At 41.3% G+C, this 25,606-nt stretch overlaps 1 protein-coding gene across 3 annotated transcripts; it reads right to left on the bottom strand.

Moving 5' to 3' along the window:
- Nucleotides 1-1,667: 1,667 nt before the first annotated feature.
- Nucleotides 1,668-25,529, bottom strand: gk5 (glycerol kinase 5). Of its 3 annotated transcripts, XM_080726615.1 has the most exons (17): nt 25,351-25,527; nt 24,852-25,198; nt 21,884-21,977; nt 21,723-21,798; nt 19,039-19,132; nt 18,024-18,155; nt 17,436-17,511; nt 15,393-15,454; nt 14,777-14,850; nt 14,434-14,494; nt 13,257-13,383; nt 12,906-13,010; nt 11,769-11,863; nt 10,159-10,262; nt 7,966-8,025; nt 5,791-5,924; nt 1,668-4,059 (listed from the first exon to the last, which is right to left on the bottom strand). In XM_080726615.1, the coding sequence occupies exons 2-17, from the start codon at nt 24,987-24,989 to the stop codon at nt 3,881-3,883; spliced, it is 1,611 nt and encodes a 536-aa protein (XP_080582741.1). In that variant the 5' UTR covers nt 24,990-25,198; nt 25,351-25,527; the 3' UTR covers nt 1,668-3,880. The 3 variants fall into 3 exon arrangements, with proteins under 3 accessions (XP_080582741.1, XP_080582743.1, XP_080582742.1); XM_080726617.1 differs by lacking the exons at nt 1,668-4,059; nt 5,791-5,924 and adding an exon at nt 5,931-7,299 and having other exon boundaries at nt 7,935-8,025; nt 25,351-25,528; XM_080726616.1 differs by lacking the exons at nt 1,668-4,059; nt 5,791-5,924; nt 7,966-8,025 and having other exon boundaries at nt 10,256-10,861; nt 11,697-11,863; nt 25,351-25,529.
- Nucleotides 25,530-25,606: the final 77 nt, after the last annotated feature.

The raw sequence follows: 25,606 nt of genomic DNA, 5'->3' as shown, positions 1-25,606 counted from the left end.
TGTGTCATGCTTAATTCATGCTCTGTCATTTACTGTAGTACACACTGGAGGCAAAAAAAAGGTAGATCTACAAGCTCACGTGTCCCACCGCATTGTGAGCTTGTAGATCGTGCCACACCGTTGTACGACTAACCAAGTAGTATAGCTATAAGGCTTAGAAAGAGGAACCAAGGAAGGAAGGAAGGAATGAAGGAAGGAAGGATGGATGGAAGAGTTATATAATAACCATTGATATAGTTTATGGGGAGTGGGGGGGGGGGGGGGTGTGGGGGGGGGGGGGGGTGGAGGAGGAGTGGTCTCACGCACTCAGTTCCTGCTGTCAGAATGAATTTGTTGCACTGTAGGGCCCACCAGAACTCATAGCATACAGCACGCATGCACGCACACACACACGTGCACAGACGCACACGCACATGTGATTAGTGTGAGAGCTTGCAGCATTGATTCATGAGTTTCAGGCAGGGCCGTCTATCTCATTCCAACACATTTCCCCTGTGAAATCTGCTCCACGTGCACGTGCCAACTAGTGCACGTGCCAGCTAGCCCACGAGTGGACACATCTATAGCCTAAAATTCCATCCGTTCATTCACTCCGACAGGCAGGGGTCCATATATTTTGGGTTAGGCTATACATTATTTACACACTCAAGAGTTACTGTACATTAATACTGAGTGTCACTATCATACAGTGCATGAAAGGGAATCGGCGTGCTGAGATTCACAGTCGAGTGTATGTGTGCCACTCTCTCTCTCGCACGCACGCACGCACGCACGCACACACACACACACACACACACACACACGCAAGCTGACAAAAGACATTTTCATTGCATTTCTTTCAACACATTAATACATTCCTTTTATACATCAGTTCACTGTGAACTGATGATCTGAATATGTTCCAAAAATACATACATTCCCAAAAATGGATTCACTGTGAACTGATGTATGGAAATAATGCTCCAAAAATGCTATGAAACATGTCTTTTGTGCATTGACTGAATATCCCTCTGTCTGTCTCTCTCTCACTCACGCAAACCACAATCCTCCCATTGTTGGGGAGACCCTCATTCCTCAATTAGTGCCCCCCTCCCCCGTACGAACACAATGACTCACTCCGCTCACTCTTTCTTGTCCACCTCAATCAATCCATCCATAGGTTACCATAGCGACCCCCATCACAGGAACATCTTCCCCGTCAATGGGAACAAATCCCATTAAAAAAAATAAGAAATTGACTGGAATGTAGACCATAACCTGAAAGAATATACAATGTAGGCTAGTTAAACGAGTGTTGATCTAGTCTAGAGAGTTGAGGATAATTGACAATATCTGCAAAAAAATACTTAATTTGTCTAAACAAATAGTGACACTTACAGTACACACAACGTTGTCATAACAACCAAATAGCCAATGACAGCATGATATTCCCTTTCAGCTTGGGGATCTTAGACTACCTAAACCAGATAGATGCCAGGTTCATTTGTTGCCCTGGCATCTAGTTTCAATGTACATATACATATATCTAACGGAGGTGATCTGAACCTACGCACCAGGCTTCAAACCCGGGTCTCCCAGATAGCAAAGCGCAGACCTGCACCATCTAGTAGTAATGTTAAAACAATTGTATTCAATTCCCATAGAATCTCAAACGGATTAACAACCAGTAACACTATTATAACATTTTTTATTACAATTTTAGTCCATAATGCACATACTTATAACATGTGTTAATAAAAAGTTAACAAGTTAACATGTGCATCCTTATCATTCATTTGTTACTTTGATCACAACTAACAATGCCTCATATTTTCCATTCATGAATTAGATTGTTACTTTGATAACTAGCAACGAAGCAAGTTCTATATTAAGCATACTTAGAAAATCCCCAAACAAAAGCTAAAATAGCCAACCTACAAGCTACCAACGCGATGCATTGTGAGCTATGACATGCCCCAAATAGCGATGCCAGTTTGAAAAGTGGTCAAAATAACTTTCAAATGTATCTTTGTTGGCAAGCAGCAAGGTGAAATGGGATTTTGCTAGATTAGCAAATCAATATACAGTACATTAGCCCTTTGATTTTACATACATTTCTTTTACGTACAAATAGAGTATAAACAATAATGCTGTAGAAGTAGCACAAATTGGGACATGAAAGTTTAACCACAGTACCCTACAGTAGCATCCCTATTATGGGGTCAACATTTGGCAAAAGTAGCAGCTCTACAAGCTCACAATGCATTGGCTATTTTGCAATTGACAGGAAAACACAACAAACATCAATAGGACATCAAAATGGTGGCCTCTGTTGGCTAAATTTCAGTAGTGTAAACACTTTTGTAGACAATGAGGCTGAAAAAATGCCTTCTAAATCATATTTTTAAGTACGTATAACAACGTATAGGCTTTCCCGGTCTTAATGGACCCTCACATTTGAGAAATGACATGCATTAACACTTCATTTAAAAGGTATTCCAGGAAATACCACTTATTATACTGCTAATATTTGTTCCAATCCCCTGTGCCGTTTCTATCTTGTCTAGGAAATGTCAAGTCAGTTAAAATAGCAGATCTTTTGAGAAAATATGGAAAATGTATGTGGATTCATTCTTTGTCTGTGTGCATAGCCAAGGAAGGTCTAATTATTACAGTAGTGCAAAGCTATTTGTATCATGTACGTTAGTATATGAATGTTTAGTATGCTGCTCAGTGGTAAATGTTCTTACATACTAAACTGTCCTAGACCTTTATGCTCTGTCATACAGAGCATAAATCGAGCTTGAGCCAGAAATTCAGTCACATTCCCGTTTAAGAGTAACAATACAAGAAGATTGCATTTCCAGTTAATTTACAGGAAACCACACAAGTATCACATTGACAAAATACATCAGTCAATTAGACATATATAAAAATTGCTACAACGGTAAAACAGAAAAGTCTTGTGAAAGATCAAACAAGAATCATGGCATCCTAAAAGCCTCATGTTGCAGAGTGCCAAGAAGAATAATATCTGTAGGCCATGTTTCTTGCATAGCTGACCCAGTTCAAAGTGTGCTAGAAATTCTCGTCCCTTATTTGCGCTTGCACCCTACATTCTACTTCGTTCTACTTGATTCCAGTAGGCAGTATGTTAAATTTAGATCACAGCATAGTCTACATTCAGAAGGAGGCTATGTTAAAGCATCAGACCAACATAACCACTGCCAATGGAATCAGTTTCTTCATAGATGAAAGGAGGAATGTGATTCCTTAGAGAGGATCATTTCAATCTGCAAGGAAAACGCTAGTCCCTGGTAACAGTGTGTGGTTGCTATGGCAAGAAGAGGCGTAAAATAAGACTGTAAAATTATGTCGTTGGCGCCACCATGTGGACAGGTCATAACACGACAGTATCACAGAGGGCTAAGAAATACCCCAAGGGGCATCAGAGGCACAAGACATCAAGTGGAAGGAAAAAACAAACAAACAAAAAAAAGAATAACAACACTTATGAGGTTTTTTTCTGGTCCTGATTGCACATTTGATTTTATATCCCAATACTTGTATTATACTGGACTCATCATAAAATGATTCCTATGATTCCTCCCTTAAATCATATTTGTGTTGTGAAATTGTTCGTATCCGTACAAGTCACAGTAGCTGAAGTTCTGTGGAGTTTTGCTCAGGCAGTGTGACACAACCATTAGATGTGAAGCGCTGTTAGTGACCATGATCACACGGCCGCCATACTGCCTGAACTGAAGATGGCCACTACACTTTTGCTCCATTATGTATTTCACTTACAAGAGCTTCCTGCCCATCTGTTAGTCCATCCGCCTTCATCCAATCCAAGTCTCCATCCACCCGTCTAATCCCCAGAGTTGGTGTCGGCCCAGCTTCAGGGCTTGCTGTACCAGTTCATGGAGCGTCTGACAGCGCTCTCCCATTTCTGTGGGACTGGGACGTACGGCCCGTTCAGGCTTGCAGGACCTCCGTTTGTCTGAGGTGTCCCACGAGGCACGAACACTTTGTCCGTGCTTTGAAGTCTCTTCAGCTCCTCCAGGCTCGCCCAGAAACCTTCAGTGTTAAGAGCGACAGGGGGACATTGGATCAGTATGTTACAAAGACCTTTTTAAACCAAACCTCAAGGTTAAGAGTTGCCTGGCTCCAGCCCATAGACCCGCCCACTCTCTGAGCGGACAAGCTCAGCACAGAGTCTGAAATCAGGCTAGGTTAAGAGTGTGGTTTGAGTCGTCTCCTTACAAGTGAACATAGTTTAACTCCTTGAACATATTGATGGTAGAATCCTCTGCCCCCACCCTTCCTTTCTCCATAAATATACCTTATGATTCTACTGAGTTATCAAAACCTCCACCGGCTGTCAGTCAGTCCGTCCGTCCATCCGCCAGTCCGCCTGTCTGTCCGTCACATCACGTCACGTCACGTCACGTCACGTCACGTCACGTCACGTCACGTCACGTCACAATTTGCCCTACTCATATCTCTGCCACCGTTGCCCCTATCCATGCCAAAATGTTCACACACACTCCTTGGCTGCCAAACCACAACCTGCACCTCTAATTTCTCACATGGCCCTCTTCTAGCGCCACCATGAGGCCGATTCTTGCAAAACACATTTTTGGACACTGCTCCAACAAATTTGGCCCTAAAATCACACAAAGCGGTACACAGTATGTCATCAACATGGATCTGTCCCATTTAGTGCCACCATCAGGCCGTTTTTTCAAACACATTTTTGGACACACAGATTTTTCCCTAAAGTCACCAATAAGAGCGTTGCCACCCTGTCCTAGTATCTTGATATTTTGGTATCAAGTTACTTGATGTGTATTGTGCAGTTTGTAAACAGACCTGTCCAAATCACAATGCCTGCATTTGTGTACTAGTGTGGTGGTGTTCTCATTTGTAAGAATGGAAATGGAAATCTTTATAAATAACAAAACAAAAGCAACCAAAGTTCTTTACAAAGTCAATGTTGGGGGTAACTAAGAGATTCACAAATTATTATTATTATTTCAACTACGCCCAAACATTTATGCTCTTCAAGGGATATTTTGTGTGACAAGCAAGTTGTAATGATATATAAAGTGATATTCCACCATGCCTCAAGCCGAAACCAGGCTGATCCGGTGTGTCTCAGGAGAGGACACTAAAGAATTGTCACTGGAGCAACTCAGACGATTTGAGCCTTTTTAATTTAGGTCACAGGGTGCAAAGCACAGTTCCGTTGTTCTGCAGTTTGCACAGAACAACCTAAATAAAACTCAGATAAAAAAGGCTCAAATAGTCTGGTATTGCTCCAGTGCCAATTCTTTAGCAAGTTGGTATATGTTTGAGGGAACAATCATACATAAATATAAAGATGGTTGACTAATTCATTTTATTTTACCTTTATTTATACAGGTGCAATGCCATTGAGATACAAGATCTCTTTTACAAGGAAGCACTGTTTTGTTTGTGTGTGTGTGTGTGGGGGGGGGGGGGCACAAAGTGCTTAACAACGATAAAAATATCAATAAAAAAATAAAGAAATAAAATAAATATAAAACAAAAATAAAACAATAAGCAATCACCAAGCAGCCAGTGAAAATCAACAAAGGAATACAGGATCATGTTACAACACAAAATCTGTAATCAAAATAGGGCTATGACTATGAGAAGGCCTGTCTGAATAGGTGAGTTTTTGAGCGTCCTTTAAAAAATGTCCACAGAGGCCACAGTTTTTAGGTGGGAGGAGGGCTCATTCCATAGCCTAGGGGCCAAACTTGTGTGTGAGAGTGCACTTACCCACTCCCAGTCCCGCAACAAAAGCAGCCCCGAGACATGACATTTCATGATGGCTGCGTCGAACCACCTTCCTGCCAAACAGGTCTGCAGTCAGCTGCATGACAAAGTCATTAGCGCACACACCACCATCCGCCCTGGGGGAGGGAGGACGGAGGGATGGAGGGAGATACGGAGAGGGGGATTGAGAGAGAGAGAGAGAGAGAGAGAGAGATTGAGAGAGAGTGCAAGAGAATTCCATTACAATAAATCTCTTTGCTCTAACCCAATCACTCTGGCCAGAGAAACATATACCCATAATGCATTATCAATCAAAACTGAATGGGATTAAATATAGGCACATAATCAAGTGTAATAAATACCCTCGAGTGGTTATTTATCTTCACAGGTCCAAGGCCGCATTCAGATAATGTTGTGTGTGCTTGCTAGGCGGGATATCTAAAAGTGCGTCCAGCTTTGTCTGACGTGAGTTGCAGAACACGGCTCAATCTTTCTGAAAATGCTATTCTGGGACTAAAATAACAGATCTACAAGCTCACACAACACATTTAAGACATGGTATTGAGGGGAGAGCGGATCTGGTAAAGAGCCCTGGGGGACACCGGTCAACTGAGTATATAAGGTTGACGTGCTCAAAGGCCTAAGTTCACTTAGCCAGCGGTCCTTGTGGAAGATGTTGGCACCCGATTAGGGTCCAGATCATTGACTGCCATCGTGCCATGGATCAAGTTCAAGCCAATCATAGAAATGATATCAAATAGAAACCAAATTGAAGGCTTTCTCTCAGCAGAACATCCATTAACTGTTGACACATCACAGTATTTTGGAATTAAGAAAATTATGAAAAATAAAATCTGTGATGCCAGGTTGAGATGAGGCTCACGGATGTTCAAGCTAGTTTGCAGCTTTATTATGGCGATATGTATTCTTCTACAAGAAGTGATAATATCCTACAACTGAATGGCTTCTTGGCTTATGTAAGAAATGGATATGAGCTTGTAGCAAATGAGTTGCCTTGGTGCTATCTTAATATCCTTTCCACCAGAATAGTTTGCTTCATGGTATTGCATGTTCACATGGACAGTCAAGGAACCGGCCTAGAGAAACTTGTATTATTGTCAATCTGTGGTTTGTCCACACCAAGAGCTCTCATAGTATACTTTGCATTAAGCTTTATTGTTTGTACTAAGAGATTAAGAAGAAGTGGGAGTCTCTCTCTACTACAAAAATGGACTCCTCGGGTGGTGGCTGGAGAACAGCTAGATAAGCCTGACAAGGTTACAGTTTTTAGAACCACATTATCAAGTGGACCAATTCACAGTCCAACCCGACACTATTTTCTCCCTTGCTATGGGCTAGTCCAGAGGTTCCCAAACATTTTAGCCTGTGACCCAAAAGAGAAATTAGACATTTGCCCTGGACCCAAACTAGTGAAAACAGCAGATCTATAAGCTCACAACGTGTCACTTCGTGCTGCGTAGTCAGTTGTTTTCACTACTTATTAAACATGGATTGTATTAGATTTATGAATGTAATTACTTAAAATCATGGAAAGCTTAGCTTTTTGGGGAATGTTTTTTAAAAATAGTTTTGAAATAATAATTAACTCATGGGATGCCCACGCCATCTCTTTGATGTCTCTGGAGGCCCACGACGCGTTGACGTGTTTACTGTATTTACAGTATTAACTTTAAATCTCACCGTTAGGTTGGGGCTACGCATGGATGTAGCCCATTAGCCGCTAGTCGCTTCGAGTCGACGCTGAGAGCATCGCCATCTCCATATACTCCAATGCATTTCCCCATCTTTAACGCCTTTTATCTCTGATGTTTTTTTATGGCTAAAACTGTGGCGGGGTGCGGCAAAATGTACACATTTTGATCGGCAATGAACAGTTATGATCAACAGTGGTCCATACAGAAAGTTACACAACAACATCCTGTCTGCGCTCATGTGACCAAGTGACGTCATGACGCATGCATTGACGCAGCAGGGCCGGATTCAATACAATGGTACAATGGCCTGGGCAGCGAGAGGGGATAAATGGGGCAATCCAGGGGCACCCGAACAAAATGTAGGAAACAAAACAAAATTAAGGGACCCATAAAAAGAAAAAGTGTTCGAGAACGAGTGAGCATGACCATGAAAAACGATGGTGGATGAATGGTGTAGCCATACCTGATATTGGTGATGGGGATATGAGTTTCTTTCAGCATGATCTCATACAGCTGCTTGTTCCTAGAGGGAATAGAACACCATGAATAAGACGGACGTGAGTGAACAGCGCAGTCGCTGCTTGGTCAAGTTCCCCAGGCATTCCTTTCTGATGTAACCCTCAAAATAATCATATTTGAACAACCCCCCAAATTAATCATATTTGAACATGGGACACCTCCACCCTGATAAGCACTTGCAGGAGTTACATTTTGTTTGATATTATGAAAATGGCTGATATACAAGCTCACAACGCCGAGGCATTGTGAGCTTGTAGATCAGCTACCGTATTTCCTTAATTTTTGCCTCTTTCTTATATTATTCGACAATTTGGCCAATGTTTGACTTGAGTTTTTATAGTATAGTTGGTTGATAATTTTTGATGCAGTAATGGTCTTTTTTCCCATTTTAATTTAATTCCTTAGGTATTAAAAAGTCCTTAAATTGAAACTTTACTGTCATCTGGGGGGGTACTTTACTGTCATCTGGGGACCCCCCCCCCCCTAAAAAAAAAAGAAATCACACCACATGATTGACAGGTTGACAGCTTGAGAACCACTGCCCTAGAGGACATAAATATACTTCTATAGAACACCCCACAACGTCTTAAAAGGACTTCGATTACTCACCCCATGGAACCTTGAATTCATGGACATTTTAGTTTTTTGTAGCATTCCTAAGTTAATCATTTTGACTCTTTGTATCGCCATAGGGAAGTAAGTACTACTGGTCATAAAACTATTGGCTTATAGGAATGCAACAAAAACTAAACAATATCCATGAATTCAAGTCTCCATGGGGTGAGTAATGGATCTTTTGGTTGAACTATCCCTTTAAATAGATCTCTCACTCTCATCTCACACTGCTACTGTACGTTGCAATGGAATGGACTGTACTCTGAACATAGAATAGAAAACCATGCATCACACAGATTGACGTTTTGGCAGTAAAAACACAAACTAGTCAGCGGCCTAAAGCACGATTTTATCATTGTGAGCGAGAAATGGGTTATGATCATTCTCTCTGCGCCAGCATCGGACGTGAAAGGCACCCAACCCGACCAAGTGGACCAAAATGACCTGGGGTGAGAATAGGGGTGGGCGATATGGAAAAATACAATATCACGATATTTTCCCAAGCTGTATCACGATACACGATTTTATCACGATTCTTTTTTATGTTGTTTTTTTTTTTGTTATTTTTCAAGTTACTTGAAAAACTGGACTCTCTGGGTTCCAAATTGACCCTTACAAGTATGTAACTCTGACAGTATACAAATGAAACCAAGGGGAGACCTTGACATTTTAAAGTTTGAGAACTACTGATTTAGACCAAAATGCAGGGTTAAATTAAATTCTGCAATGAATCTCTGTATTAAAGATTAAACAAGATTGTTTTTACAAGGCTCCCTCAATTGTATCACGATATACATGATACCTCTGAAAAGGCATATCGTGGAGACATTGTATCGTCTCAACGATAATTATCACCACTAGCCCTTACCCGTTCAAAGATATGAGCTCCAAAATGATGTGCAGTGTGTGGGTTATGGGATGTGCACTGTGCACACAGTATATGAGGGATGGAAAGTAACTTTAACTGGTGCTTGCATGATGTAGGAGCATCAATGTAAGAAACCCGTTTCGTTTAATGGCTACAGACCTGCCTGCACACACCCCCCCCCCCCCCCCCCCCGTGTGTGTGTGTGTGTGTGTGTGTGTGGGTTTGTGTGTGATTGTGCATGGCCTGAACAACAGCGCCCCTCCCTTAACATGTGTGGTCACAAAAGGTACTGTAGGCTAAATAGATATAGATACACCATAAAAATGCTAATATACAGCATACGATTTGTGAAAGTGACAAACGGGCTTCACAGTTATGTCAGGTGTGTTCATATGCTGATGGTGATGCGATTTCAGATCAATTGCTCCAGCCACCGAGGAGAAACGCTGTGACAGACAGACAGACAGACACTCACTCACTCACTCACTCACTCAGACATTCGCAAAATTATAGTATAGATATCGCCCACCCCTAGGTGAGAATGGGTTGTTTCAGCACACAATGAATGCAGAGAGAGTTTTACAGGTGGTGTTTAGGGGGGTGTGACCGACCGTGTGACAAGTCAAAACAAACATACAGCAACAAGTGACTCACCTAAACGCCACAGACTCCAGAATTGCACGGACCAAGTGGCATTTGGTTGTTGATGGTTTGAGGCCCATGAAGGAAGTGCATGCTGTAGGGTCATTCATAGGCGCCTGTGAACACCATAACACTCAACATTTAGAACACGTAAAGGACACTAGTAGCAGAAGAGTAAAATTGTAACATTACTTGCAAGGTGAATTAAGGTGAGGCAAAAATGTGTTCTATTTGTAAATATGAAAGTATACAAATGGTAACCAATGGAGTTAAATTAACACAGAGGATCTGACTGTGTGAGTAGTATACATACATAGGAAACAATGATTGAACTGGACATGGGAATGGTACAATGAACTCATGAAAAACCATTTCACAAGTCTGCATCATAGTGTGCATGAAATTAAGGACAAACACTTACACAGGTCACATAACGGTCAGCAGAGAAAGAAGAGACAAGATTACAGAAGGACCAGAAACAAAAACAAATACACAATGGAAATAGATACATGCATCAGCAAAATACGCATCCAATCTGATTTGTATCTCTCTCACACTCACACACACACACACACACACACACACACACACACACACACACACACACACACACACACACACACACACACACACACACACACACACACACACACACACACACACACACACACACACACACACACACACACACACAGCTTAGTGTAAACCAGTAAGACTCCCTAATCGGGAGATAAGCGACCGTAGGTCACTTATCTCCACAAATAGGGCAAAAATGTGTTTTGCCAAAATCTTCCTGATCCATGTTGATGACATGAGTGTAGACATACTGTGTAGTGATTTTCGTGATTTTAGGGCAAAATCTGTAGGAGCAGTGTCCAAAAATGTGTTTTAAAAAATTGGCCTGGAGGTGGCGCTATATGGGAGAGATTCATGTTGATGGGATGAGTGTAGACATACTGTGTACCGATTTGCGTGATTTTAGGGCAAAAATTGCAGTGTCCAAAAATGTGTTTTGCAAGAATCGGCCTCATGGTGGCGCTAGAAGAGGGCCATGTGAGAAATGAGGGGTGGGGTCTCCGCGCCGGCAAGGCGGACGAATAGGTACCGGCCCCGGCTGTCCCGGTCGCTCCTAGCCGGAGTTACGGCATTTTATGTGAGCTGCAGTGTAGGGGGTCCTCCACTGGGGGCGCCACCACTTTTGCATCCATTCTGGAGCACCAGGAGTGGGTGGTCCCCGGGAATTCCCCGTGAGCAGCCCCGTTGGGGTGGTCATTTGGTCAGTTTAGCACATTTGGTCATTTTTTACATCGGGGGGTCCCCCAGGGACCTGGGGGTCCTTGGAGGTTGTAGTTTGGCAGGTAAGGAACGTGTGTGCAAAATTTGGCATGGATCGGGGCAACGGTTGCGGAGATATGAGCAGGGCAAGAGTGTGACGTGTGAGGTGTGACAGACAGACTGACGGACTTACACTTTGTGACAGACAGACTGACGGACTGACACTTTGTGCAGGGTTTGATAGTAAATGCGACCTACGGTCGCAATAAAAATACGTAAATGTGAATATTTATTTCTTTCACACACCACATCACAGACACACGCAACATGCATACTACTAAACACACCTGCAGACCACTGAAGGCTGGAACGAAACACACTCCATCCGAGTGTGGAATGCTGGAGGCCATGGTGCTGCTCTCCTTCACATCAGAGAACAGCTCTGTGTGGTGATAGACAGACTGTCATGTGTTTGGGGTGAAATGCCTACTATCTAGTCAGCGTGGTCATCCATGATTAGTCTACTGCATTACAGGTTTCAAGCGGCAGTTTCAAGACATCCAACTATTTGTGTTGTTTTAAAGCACTGGTTCCCAAACAGTGGGTCCTTTTTTGTGGGTCACAGACACATTTTTTATGGGTACCTTAATATTTTGTTTCCTACATTTTGTTTTTAATTATTATTATTTCAAAACATTTTCAAAATACATTCCCCAAAAAGCTGAGATTTTCATGAAACAAATAAAAATAAAATGCAATGATTTTTCTAAGTAATTTCATTAACTCATCTGCTGCCATTTAACAATACCTTCGTACTCTCATATGCCAAACTGTCTCCATAGACTTCCATGTAATTCATAGTGCACGGATCATGCACACCCATGCCTAGATAATGCACCACGTGTGTCCACATTGCTCACAGCTTTCAAACAGAAAAATCAGAATGGAAATCTGTTCAGGCATTCATGAGATAGCAGCCATTATGTTTTCCTAAAATGTAAACAAAGATGGCTGCCATGTTTGAAAGATGGGGTTGCTATGGGGGTTAAACATGCATCGCTATCATGCCTACTAAATGTTTTGGGGTCAATTCTTTTTTTTTTTTTTTTTTTTCAAAAATTCTCGGGTTCCTCGGGCGTGGCAGGGTGGTACATCGCGAAATTCTCGGGTTCCTAGTTTTTGGCAGCATATGAGTTAATATATAATGAAACATCTAGGAAATTCCATAAATTAGAAAACAAATGTTTAGATTTGGACTCATTTGACATTTTCCTTTTTTTATTTACTTTAACCCTTTTGTTTCCAGGGTTCCATGAAAGGGAAAGTTTCCTAGGACGGGAGTGGGAAAGTGGGAAACATTGGAAAGCGCACATTTATCCTTTTATAATTCTCATAGTAAAAATTAACACTACAGATTTTTCTGTTCATTATCTACCTTTATTACAACATTATCGGTCATAATCCTTCACATCAAAAAGACTCACCCAGCTTTTGTGCCCAGTTAATAGCTGTACCCGTATCGGCTGCGCAGCCCTCTGCCAGATATACCACTTCTTCGCCAATTTTCCACCCAACAACAGGGTATAAACCTTCACACACAAAACATAGGCTAGTAACAGCACTGCAGATTTTAATATAGATGTATATAAAACCCAAGTTGTGTGTGTGAGGTTGTACCTGCTGCAGATGTGTGTGTGTGTGTGTGAGTTTATTTGGTTGTACCTGCTACAGATGTGTGTGTGTGTGTGTGTGTGTGTGTGTGTGTGTGTGTGTGTGTGTGTGTGTGTGTGTGTGTGTGTGTGTGTGTGTGTGTGTGTGAGTTTATTTGGTTGTACCTGCTACAGATGTGTGTGGCTTGTTCCCAGTGTTGATGTTCATGAAGGTTCCTGTTCCCATGGTGATCTTAACGTCACCCACGTCAAAGCAGCACTCTCCAAACATGGCCGCCTGCTGGTCAGCCATCTACCACAAAGAGACATGGGCAAGCTTTCAGATGCGGTCAATTCACCCCACATTGTTGTATTATAAATTAGACATCCTTCAGATGATTTGAAACTTTTAGTTTCTCCTAGCCGAGCCTAGTCGAGCCGGTTGACTTCCAAGGACTAAAAGGGCGGATACACTTAAAATATCATGGCCCTGGGTGAGCTTGTAATTACTGTAGCTCCCTGACCCTAACCCTAACCCTGGGTGACCCTAACCCTATAAACCATCTGTGAAAAGTACCTGTTGTGAAATAAGGGCTTCCTCAAGCACTCCCCTCCTCTTTACTCTCTCAAAAGCCAAAGCTAAGGCAAGAAGCTAGCTGTCCTCGCTATGGTTCATTGTTAAAAAGCAAAATGTAGTGGTCATGGACAGAGTTGCTAGGATTGCAATTAAAAGCAGCTAAAGTGTCTGTTGCAATGTACAGGAGCATTTCTTTTCCCTTAATGGCACAAAAAACACTTTGGGCAGTGCTTTTTACACCCAGAAAGTGCTATGTGTGAACACAGCTTTACTATGCCATCAGCAATCGAACAGTTTTTAGCTTGTGTAAGTATGGAGGGACTGGGACAGAGAATGTGCAGTTTTTGTCCTTCTTTGGAATTTCAGCAGCTCTGCTGCAGTTAAAGAGAGTGCATAAAAACACGCAGACACTACAGTATATGAGACACTAGATGTGCCGAAAATCTAAAACGTAAAAAAGACAAAGACAAAACAAAAACATAATCATTGCCACTAGCAATAACATTAAAAAGGTGGAATATTACGGCTGTAATCAGGTAGCAGGTGAAGTGTCTTGATAGACAATTTATTGAACATTCAGTGGGAAGGTGTTGCAGGGAAGAGCTGGCTTGTTATAGTAATTCATTCATTACTACTGTATATCAAACTGTTATGTGTCAAAACAAGCTCTCTCTGGGTGTTAATAGGTGCATTATATCTCACAATGCAGTTTTTATAAAGACTAAATCTGTATTGCAGACACAATAATGGTGCTGTACTGTACTTTCAAAATGGAGAGGCACTCACCACCGACATGATTGGAATGGCAACACCGAAGATGGAGGCATCTGTGGATCCAAATTGATGGCTGGTGAATAAAGCAAAAGAGAGAGAAGAGAGCTCGTCATGAGACTCAATGAAAGACTAAACGAATGTCCATGTGATTCAGTTGCCCCTTTCCCCGATTATTTCACAAGTATAATAGAGTATAATATCTACTTTTTATTCAGATTCAGGGTGAAGAGGGAGAAAACTACTGTTAAAGTTGTACTCTTCCCAAGAAAAATGCTCAGACACCACTGAATGAACTTGGCCTACAATGTGTCACAGGATTGTGTTGTCCTATGATATAAGCAGATGTCCAACTCACCCTGTGTTCTGTACTTCAGGGAGAATGGAGACAGGAATCGAAACAAGAGAACACAGGTGTTGACTCCAGCACATCTATGTGAAGAAATTCAATCCGCACACGCACACGCACACACACACAGTTAATGTATCCATGTGCAACCCTAAGAGTTGCTTATACCATGAATAAACATACTCCAAGCAGTGGTGGAAGATTTCATTAAGTAGTAATACAATACCATAATGTATAAATACTTACAGTAAGTAAAAGTAAGTTAAAAGGACAACTTTTACAACTTTTAGTTTGTAAAAAGAATGATTAAGATATGAGTGTTAAAATGTTTCAATTGAATTGGTATACATTAACCCTATAGTCATGTGATCAAGACAGATCTGTCAGATTTGGCGTCCACATTTTTCAAATAAGCCTCATGGTTGAATCAACATGGCAAATCAACATGGCAAACCCCTGATACTAAAGAATCAAAAAATGTCAAGAATCAAGGGCGGTGATTTAAAAGTACCTAAATATTCTACTTAAGTACAGTACTTGAGAAAATGCACTAGAAAATACAAGTTACTTTCCATGTATACATCCCCTGACATAGTAGTAGTAGTACGTATTAATACCACCATACCTGATAGGTGTCAAAAAACCCTGTAGCGCTGGCATTGGAATAATCTGTGGCATGGACACGTCCTGAAAACATATGAAGTGACAAAGTGACTGCAGAGAAACCCTTGCAGGAGCTCATTTAACAGGCGTTAGCTAGTAAAGAAACATTTCTGTGGAACTTCAGCCAGGCCATGATGCAACAGGACTGGGAATACAAAGGAACACTCAGTCCAGGGCTTAAAATTTCTGATGAAACTTGTGAGATTTACAATATACAACCATAGAACCCCTGTCTAGGGCTCGTCTTGCCACAGCTCGAATTGCCACAGTCAGCTGAAACCATACCCGGTGGTATTTTGTCTCTCTTCTATTATACATTTAGATGTGTCACCATCCTAGACACAGGATCTGAACATTTTGACCTGATGGTTAAGAATCAATTTAGAATAGGAAGGTAGAAGAGGAAAGTCACATAGTGCAGTTTTTTATGTAATTGTCAAAATAATTGTGATTAATGCTTTAATTAGGTATTGAATATTGGAACTATACATTTGCGTTTAGATTTTAGGTTTCGTAAACAAAAGTTGCACAGGGCAGATATGAAATATACAAAGAAATGACTGACAAAACCTTATACTTTTTAAGGAATGGCATGGATGCAGTGCTACTGGCATGGAGAATAATGTGAGTTACCGGAGTACAATTTAGGCATTAAGCAGACTGCAGACAGATTTAAACCAGAGCGACTTACGGTAAGCAAGGACAACACAAGGTAATATATCAAATGCATAGAAATAGTAATCTAGGATCATAAGTAAACCATAAGTAAACCAAGAACCTAACAGTAGAATATCCAAAAAAGAAATCAATAGTCTGTACATTCTAACTATACACACTATAGGATGCCAGGTCAACAATGACGTGCTATCTAAATTACATTTAGCCTTCGCATAAGCCTGTAAGGTCGTCAAGGCTAGGGCAAGTGCTATGGGCTAAGGTTGAGTCTGAAGAGGTGGGTTCATTCCATAATACTGATGGGTGAGCCAATTCACTGGTGGTTGTTCAGAAAGGCATGATGTGGTAGGCAATAAATATTTCTATTTACAGTATCTGTCAATGTTGACTAACCAGCCTGGCAGCATAATACCCATTCCTCCAGGAGAGCATGATTTCTATGCTAGTTCCTGTTTTCCTTATTTATAGAGCTATTTTTCATTTTGGTAACTTAACATTGAAGATTGTTACTAATTCCTATTCTTCGGCCTATTGTACATGGAATTATGAGGAACAACATATTATACATGGCCTCTGTCTCACTCGGTGTGAGATCCCAAAGAGAGTCAAAACCAACAAAGGGTCAAACTCTTTTTTCTGCTATACCACCAAAATGTGGAAAGCCTTACCGAAGGCCACAAAGGAGTGTGGATCACTAGCATCCTTTAAAATTGCCCTGAAAAACCACTTACAGGCAGCAGCCGTTCGCAACTGGTAAAAAAGAATCTAGCCCAACCCTACCCTCCCCTGCCCCTTCTTTGTATATACTGTTTGTTTTGACTTACTGTCTTCTATTTTGTTTTTCTTTACATGTCTACTGCATAGTACTGTGTTCTATTTGTCTGTCATTCAATGTTATATGAGATACTTCAATGGTTTCCAGTGGAAATAAGCTTAGTCTTTTCATGGATCTCCTTTTAGTAGACCTTGTACCAGTGAACTGTACCGTCATGAAACTGTACCTTTTCCTATGCAAACTTCTAATAAAGTCTTCAATCAATCAATCAAAGTACATTCCACTCCACAGCACCGCGACCACACCCACTTGGCATGGTTATGACCACTACTTGCCCGACTATTCAGCCGAAGATTTGCCTACAAACTGACAATGTGTAGTCAGCCCACCACATAGATTGTACCCACGCCCATTCACATTTTAATGAAAGCTGAAATACTGTATTTCAAATATTTTTCAAAAGGACAAATGGGGCCAACATCCACAATGAATACTATGAATACAGATATTCATATAGGTGTAATTAACTGATAACACAACAATGACGTACAGTACCTTTGGTGAGCTTGTAGAGCAACCAGGTGTCTATTGTGCCAAAGCAACAGTTGTCTTCAGCAACAGCTTGACTTAGCTGAGTGGAGAGAAAAACAACAGTTCTTCTTGAGTATGAGATGTTATGACTTACAGTAGGGCTGAATGTCCAAATGCAGCAAAGGTCATTGGGGAAATGGTTGCAAGTAGTTTCATGTTGCAAGGAGTTGCGACTAGTTGCATTAGTGTATTCAGAATTTCAGATTCACTAGTTGCATTGGTGTGGAGTCTGTGGACTGGCCTTAAAGGCATGTTTAATGCATTCTTATTATGTTTTTCTCCTAGATGCATCTCTCTACTGTATTTGTCCTGTGTTTCATACAGCAGTGCTACTTCAGTATGACAACTGAATTTCCCTCACGGGATCAATAAAGGTCTCTCTCTGTCTATCTATCCACAGTGACATATGACATCTGCTGATCAGTAAAAATAGGCTACATGTTGAATGCTATATATTAACAACTCTGAGTTGGAGGTCACAAACAAACTGGGGTTACAATGTCTTAGTGCGCACGCACACACGCACGCACGCACACACGTTCGCCCACCCACCTGTTTGTAATGTGTAAGAGCCCATACAAGTCGAAAAGTCGCATGTTGGGTCATGAAGACTATAAGGCTGACAGCCAAGAAACGCTTCTGCCTGGACATCAAGTAGAGCGCCTTCATCACGCCATGGATTACCTGCGATCGAGACACAGACAATACAAAGGCAAGATTGAATGAATAGACATCATGACCAGCATTTGACTGTGATTTGACTTGCAATATTTTCAGTTTACAAGCCTACTCCTCTTACAATAAGGCAAAAACATTTCTAGTTGGGCTACGCTACATAGTAAAATTCAGTGTTAATTTATCCACATCACACTCCCCTCAACCTGCCCGAGGGACTGCCCAGCTCTGCTACAGCCCCAACTGACTCTCAACATTTCAGTGTAAGGTGGAGTGGCACTGCTCCTTCCTGTTTTGATGCCGGGATATGGGGTAGGAAGGGTGAGACAATGGCAAATAAAGTGAAAGTTTGATATTAGACTCAAGACTGAAAGTCTGTAAGAATTCTTTTACCCATGATCGTCTTTGCCAAGACAGGGAGCCCGGCCTGCCAGGCTCTGCAGGGAAAGTACTTGCCCATTTACTTGCCCCAGCTTAATTTCTACTTGCCCTGCCTAGGGGATACCGTGGCTGGCATGCCTATTGTGGTCAATGTCAAAATAGGTGAACTTTCAGCCAAAATAGGCAAACATTTAGCGAATATGGGGTGCCGATGGCCTAGTGGTTAAGGCGCGTACCACAGCAAGTCCCGGGTTCGATTCCCGAGCCCGGCAGACCGTTGCTTCGTGTCACTCGTCAACTGTCTCCCCTGTTTCCTGTCAATCACCACTGTACTATCAAAAAAGGCAGTAAATCTCCCAAAAACATATATTTTTAAAACATTTAATGAATATAAAAAGCATTGTGAGCTTGTACATAAGATCAGTTATTTTCACTATGTGTGATGTACAGCAATGTATAGGATAAAGGATTTAAGAGAACAATCTTTCCAAACGCACACACCCACACTTACTTTCATGGTACAGGAGTTGTTCCAGGATCTCACCAGGTCTGCGGCCCTCAGGTCCTGCCAGCTGATGAAGTTATGAAAAGGCACCCCTGTGGTCCTAGCAGATGAAAATGTGAAAGAAAACAGTGTTTTGGTTCTCGAGTGTACAGCGACTATCAAACAAACTTATTTAGTCGCCATACACTGTCGCTGCATTTATTTTATTTCATTCAAGTCATTTAATCGGCATCTCATAACATAAAGTGAATCATAGCATTGCGTTGTTGATTTTACTACTACTACTAGTGGGTTGGCTTAACAAAATTATCGAAACGAAGCGGATAAAAGCGCCAAACTTTTTTGAGGCTTCTTTAGGACCTAACGAAATGGCCCCACAAACCGATGGTTTAGTGATGAGTCATCACTTTTCACATTTTGTTTTTGGGGGCCATTTCTAGCCCAAGGAAAGTTTTTTGTGCAAAACAAATGCTTGCAATGGATTCGGAATCATGACAAACCCCTAGTTAGACCCCTCACATCCTACTTAAAGCAGATGGATATGGGTATTTTCTAGGGATGGTCCGATCAGGTTTTTTGGAACCGATCACCGAGCACCGATCACAAAAGTTTGATCACCCGATACCGATCAATCACCGATCCGATCAAGTTATTATTTATATATTATTTATATTTTCTAAATGTTAATGTTTTAACTTTAATTAATTAATTCACTCATGAATTCATTTATATATTTGTCTTATAGTTATTTACCAGCATTACTATGTATTTATTATCATAGCAGTAACTAATTATTCCTTCAGCACTGTGGAAATCAATACCCCAAAATGGCCTCAAGTGGGCATACTGAACGGCTGGTTGATCGGATGCACCGATCGGATCGGATCGGTGAATTTACCTTTTGATCTAAACCACCGATTATCGCCGATCACGCTTTGCTCGGCCCGATCCGATCCATTGCCGATTGATCGGTAACATCTCTAGTATTTTCCTCCTGTATAGAAAGTCGATGGGAGCCCAACTTGATATGGATAATTCTATGGGTGAACATCAAAATAAAGTTTGGTACCCAAGGCTAAAATCCATCGTTAGGTCCTAAAGAAGCCTCAAAAAAAGTTTGACACTTTTATCCGCTTCGTTTTGATAATGTCAAAAACCAGGGTTAAAGGAGTAGTTCACCCCAAAATGACTTTTTTTCTATCGATTACTCATGCCATGGAGAGTAGAGTTCGAAACGGGTCCCCATCCGGAACGAATGGGGGTAAATTTATTGTTATCACATTTTTGTCTTAGGAATGCGACAAAAAACTACGAATATTATTGAACTCTAGTCTCCATGGTGTGACTAATCAATAGAAAAAAAGTCATTTTGGGGGTGAACTACTCCTTTAAGCCAACACACTATACTGCCTGAAGTAGAGAGAGAGAGAGAGAGAGAGAGTGTGTGCTTGCGTGCGTGCGTGCGTGACTATTGGCTAACGGTTACAATATGTTTGTTGCGACCGGAGGTCGCACTTACTACAGAAAGCTGCTCGAGGTGTCCGTCTGTCCGTCACACACGTCACACGTCACACGTCACACTTTTGCCCTGCTCATATCTCCGCAACCGTTGCCCCGATCCATGCCAGATTTTGCACACACACTCCTTACCTGCCAAACTACAACCTCCAAGGACCCCCGGAGCTCCAGGGACCCCCAGCTCCCTGGGGGACCCCCAGGTGTAAAAAATGAGCACATGTGCAAAAATTACCAAATGACCACCCCAACGGAGCTGCTCACGGGGAATTCCTGGGGACCACCCACTCCTGGTGCTCCAGAACGGATGCAAAAGTGGTGGCGCCCCCAGTGGAGGACCCCCTGCCACTGCAGCTCACATAAAATGCCGTAACTCGGGCTAGGAGCGTCCGGGAGAGCCGGGGCCAGTACCTATTTGTCCGCCAAGGCAACGCGGACACCCCACACCTCATTTCTCACATGGCCCTCTTCTAGCGCCACCTACAGGCCGATTTTAAAAACACATTTTTGGCCACTGCTCCTACAGTTTTGGCCCTCAAATCACGAAAATCACTACACAGTATGTCTACACTCATGTCATCAACATGGATCAGGAAGTTTTTGGAAGAAAAAATGTTTGCCCTATTTGTGGAGATCAGTGACCTACGGTCGCTTATCTCCCGATTAGGGAGTCTTACTGGTATTAGGGGTTTTAAATGGGAATGAAATTTAGAAGTGTATTTCTTGGGAACTGATTCACTTACAGTATATTCACATGGCAGGCAGGGTTGTTTGCACATGAAATCAGTAGATTTAAGTGGGAGTGAAAACCAAAAGGGGATACAGTTCAGCTCAGAAATTACAATAACATTTCTGTCTTAAAAATGAATATATCAAGCTATCAATGTCACACTAATTGTTTCTTTGCCATGGGCCCCCTGAGTCTGGCTTGGGAGAGGGAGGTATGAAGGAACTAAGTAAAGTTAGGAGGAGGAACATCTTAGATCAGGGTGCAGAGTGCAGACCCAGGACATTTGAATGGTAACATGCTTGTTTTGATGCGGTTGGATTCAAAAAATAAACATATTTCTTACCAGCCACCATAACAAGCACACCATCAATCTAGCATGCAACACAGGTAAAGTACTTTGGCAAAAGCTCCTTCTCCTAATTAAGAAAGAAAAAGACAAAGTTACCTATCCCACGTTGTGAAGGAGGATCTTTGAGTGGATATACCGATGGCTTTCATCTGATGCATCTGTAGACCTGCATCTGTATCACATAAACACACAGCTGTGTGAGAAGATAGCTTTTATTATTACAGCAGAGCATTTTGTTGTTCATGTTCCTACCGTACCGAGCACAGCACCCTTGGCCACAGTGATGAAGCTTTTCCACAGATCCTCAGGGTCCATCTCCACCATGCCTGGCTCTGGATACAGCAGAACCACCTCCAAAAAGTACATTTAAAACATGAGCTTTTGTTGTGTACTGGTGTGCTAGCTCCAATCGGAACCGCTCCCTCCGAGTCCGCTATATAGCTCCGAGATGAGGTTCCACTCAACTCACAACCCGTCAGTTAGATTTCTTGTGTGCTCAAATTTTAAACATCTTAGAGCAGGGGGGTAATTCCTTTACTTTTTGGAATACGAAGTGCGGAAAAAGGTAAGAATCAGGCATCGTGGTGGCCAATATTTGCAGGTGATTCCCGATTTGGACAGAGAAATGGGCACCCTACTGAGTGGAACCTCATCTCGGAGCTATAATGGAGGGAAACATTGTGGTAAATATTAGTCTGTGAATTCACAAGTCTATTTAAGAGGATCTTATTTTGAGCTTAACTTAACTTTTGTTGTTTGGACAAGTGGGACTCATCCCTCTCTGTCTTCCTGATAAACTAGGGGTGTCCAAACTTTTTTCAAAGGGGGCCACATTCAAAAATATTAAACCACTCAAGGGCCGACTATATCAGACATAATGTACTTTTTTTAAACGATTTTATGTAACTATCATCATTAGTATTTAATATCAATGGTCTTGTTTGCTCTGAACAAAACACAAATTACTCCTTAGCCTTGTTTCACATTACCAAATGTAACCAGACGTGCAAGGTAAACAATACAATAAAATAGCCTTTCTTTCACCCCTTCAGAATGAGACGACAGGGAAGAAGAAATCCTGGCAAATTATACTTTGGGAAAATATTCTTGTTTGGCGGTGCTGGCGGGCCACTTATAATACAATTTAGGAATGCAACCCCGGGCCGCACTTTGGACACTCCTGTGATGAACCATTGAGATGTTAATACAAGGACCCTACCCTCTCCTGAGGCTTGAACATTTGCCCAAACTATCAGTTTAGGCTTTAGGGTAAATAAACTTACAACCATAACAGGGTAATTTACACCCAGGAAGAAGGTTTTTGAGTGAAGGAAGAAGTGTCATGAAACAAGAAAAACCAGGTGCCAGTGCTCGCAGGAGATGAAAATGTTTTCTATAATAAAAAGAGTGAAGTGCTGCTCACGGATAAAATCAAGACATATGAAGAATAGAGGTGATCCGGACACTCATGATTAAAAAGGTGTGTGAAACAGGCGTGTAAAAGAGAACTGGAGTGGACATTAATCGTCCAGATTTGTTAACTAAAAAGAAACATAAACCTGCCAATACTTCTCAATCCCGCCCCTTTTTTGTCAGTCAATATAGCACTGTAGCTTCCCATATCAAACGCATCATGAAAACTAACTGGTCGAAAGTTGAAAGTGATTCTGCCTCAGAAGTGTTACCTGAACCTCCCATGTTCCCACATTACGAGGCAAACTTATGCAAGTTACCTTGCTCCTATCGATGTTGTTTTTGTTCCAATGTCTTTCTGGCAAAAACGTTTGTAGATTTCAAAACCCAGAAAATATATAAGATTAATGATTTTATTAATTGTAACACTACCCATGTAAACTACTGCCTTACCTGAACATTTTTTTTTATGCGGGCAGGACCAAGTGCTGCCTCTGTGACCGCTTGGCTATTCGCATCAACAATACAAACTACCCCTTAGCCAGACATTTCAGCAAATGTCATAATAGTAATGACACTCTCCTACGTATTGGAACACATCAAGCCATTCACAAGCGGTGGTGATCGCCTTGGAAAACTGAACCAGAGGGAAACTTTCTGGATTAATTCCCTGGACACACTCATCCCTCCTAGTCTCAATGAGGACATTGATTTCATGTGTTTTCTCTAAATATTTTCCTTTATATTTGATTTTCTGTGTTGATTACTTTTTGCTGATTTGTTGTTATTTGTTGCAATAAATGTTTGTTTGTTTTTTCTTCTTTTTGAAATATGTAGGTAATACTTATATTTGCTACTGTGGGTTTTTAGATGTTATCTAGTCTAGGCCATTAGGTCTACACCCAGGTACAGCCAGAGTGGTTGATGGTTTGACTGCAATCCTATGTAATTACATACATTCTATCAATTGATTGACTTCCACATGCATTCTTTACACTTGTTAACTGCCTACTGTAATTGCATTTGTCTCAGTAGCCTACTATATAATTAGTTTGTCTCTGCTCTGTATATTTCTTTTCACCCTGATGAAGACCGTTTTGGTCGAAACATGCCAGCAATTGCTTTTTTAAATAAATAAAGGCTTGTTCCTACTTTTAATCCTGAGTGCCCGAATCGCCTCTATTTTTCAAATAAGTGTCATAGACCCAACGCCTGCCTATAACTTTAAATAAAATGGAAATATATTTTCATACATTTTCAAACATTTTCCATTTTTTTCAGCAGAAATAGCTGATCTATAAGCTTGTATAACGTCACAAATATTTTTTTTAAGTATAACATTATTAAATATGTCAGTCAGTAATTTCTTTATATACTTAAAGGAGTAGTTCACTCCCAAAATGACTTTTTTCTATTGATTACTCATGCCATGGAGAATTGAGATCAATAATATTTTTTTTAGTTTTCATCGCATTCCTAAGACAATATTTGATTACAATAAATGTACCCCCATTGATGTGGAATCAATGGGGGTAAATTTACTACAATCACATTTTTGTTTTAGGAATGACACAAATACAAAAAAATATTATTGAAGTCTCCTGAGTCATTTTGGGAGTGAACTATATATAGCCTACTCCTGAAATGACAAGTTATTTGTCATATCTGCCTTGTGCAATCTTTGATTAGGAGACATAAAAAGGAAAGTGAAATTATGTTTTTATTCATATTCTCCAATGTTCAATGACAAACACACAATTAAAGAGTGTGTAGAGGGTTAAAGATAATATTGATAGAGATAATGTACAATACCTTTGTGGCGCATGACCCTCGAATCTTTGCCTCCTTGTCATAAACATGGCATCTGATGGAGGATGTCCCCACATCCACTGACAAGATGAAACTTTCTTTTGTGAATCCATTCCTCTCAGAGGAAACCTGACGAATCATTGCAGTAACCTCTGTCGCAATTCAGTGGTGTGCCTCCAAGATTTATCACTTGTCTGTCGCTCTTGTTGACAGCTTTTAACCCGATCTGAACCAGGGTTAACCGAACTTGTGTCTACAAATAAACACACACTTTGGCCTTTGGACTTTAGACACATGGATTTTTAGGTCCAGGGTCAGATTCAGTGTTCCAGGCTACCAAAAAGTGGATGCTACAATGAGAAAATCACAAAATAATAAATCAGAAATGCTGTGCGCTGCGGTTCAACAATAAATCATAAACTGCTAAAGAATTTGAGCGCCTCCAGTCGGAGGAGCAGCTATTATAATGTGATGGTATGGAGTGTATAAGTAGGTAACTTACGTAGAAAGAAACGTTGGTCGATCTTTGGAAACTACTATGCAACAGCTGCAACATCACTATAAGGTAAATACCTTGGTTAATAACAACACAGAATTCTAGCTGCCAATCTCTGGTCATCGATCGTTGTTCGCTGCACTCACTGAGGATGAAGGTGAAGTGAGGTTCTGTTGATGTTGTTCTAAAAACCTTTGGTTCACTTATGTTGAGGTGGGCGTAGCTAGAGCTTCCCCCTTTGTCGCCTTTAGGCTTCCGTAGT

This window comes from Nannobrachium achirus (assembly GCF_963921795.1).
Source record: "Nannobrachium achirus genome assembly, chromosome: 5".
Taxonomy (NCBI): Eukaryota; Metazoa; Chordata; class Actinopteri; order Myctophiformes; family Myctophidae; genus Nannobrachium; species Nannobrachium achirus.
This window is presented reverse-complemented; position numbering and strand designations above follow the sequence as displayed.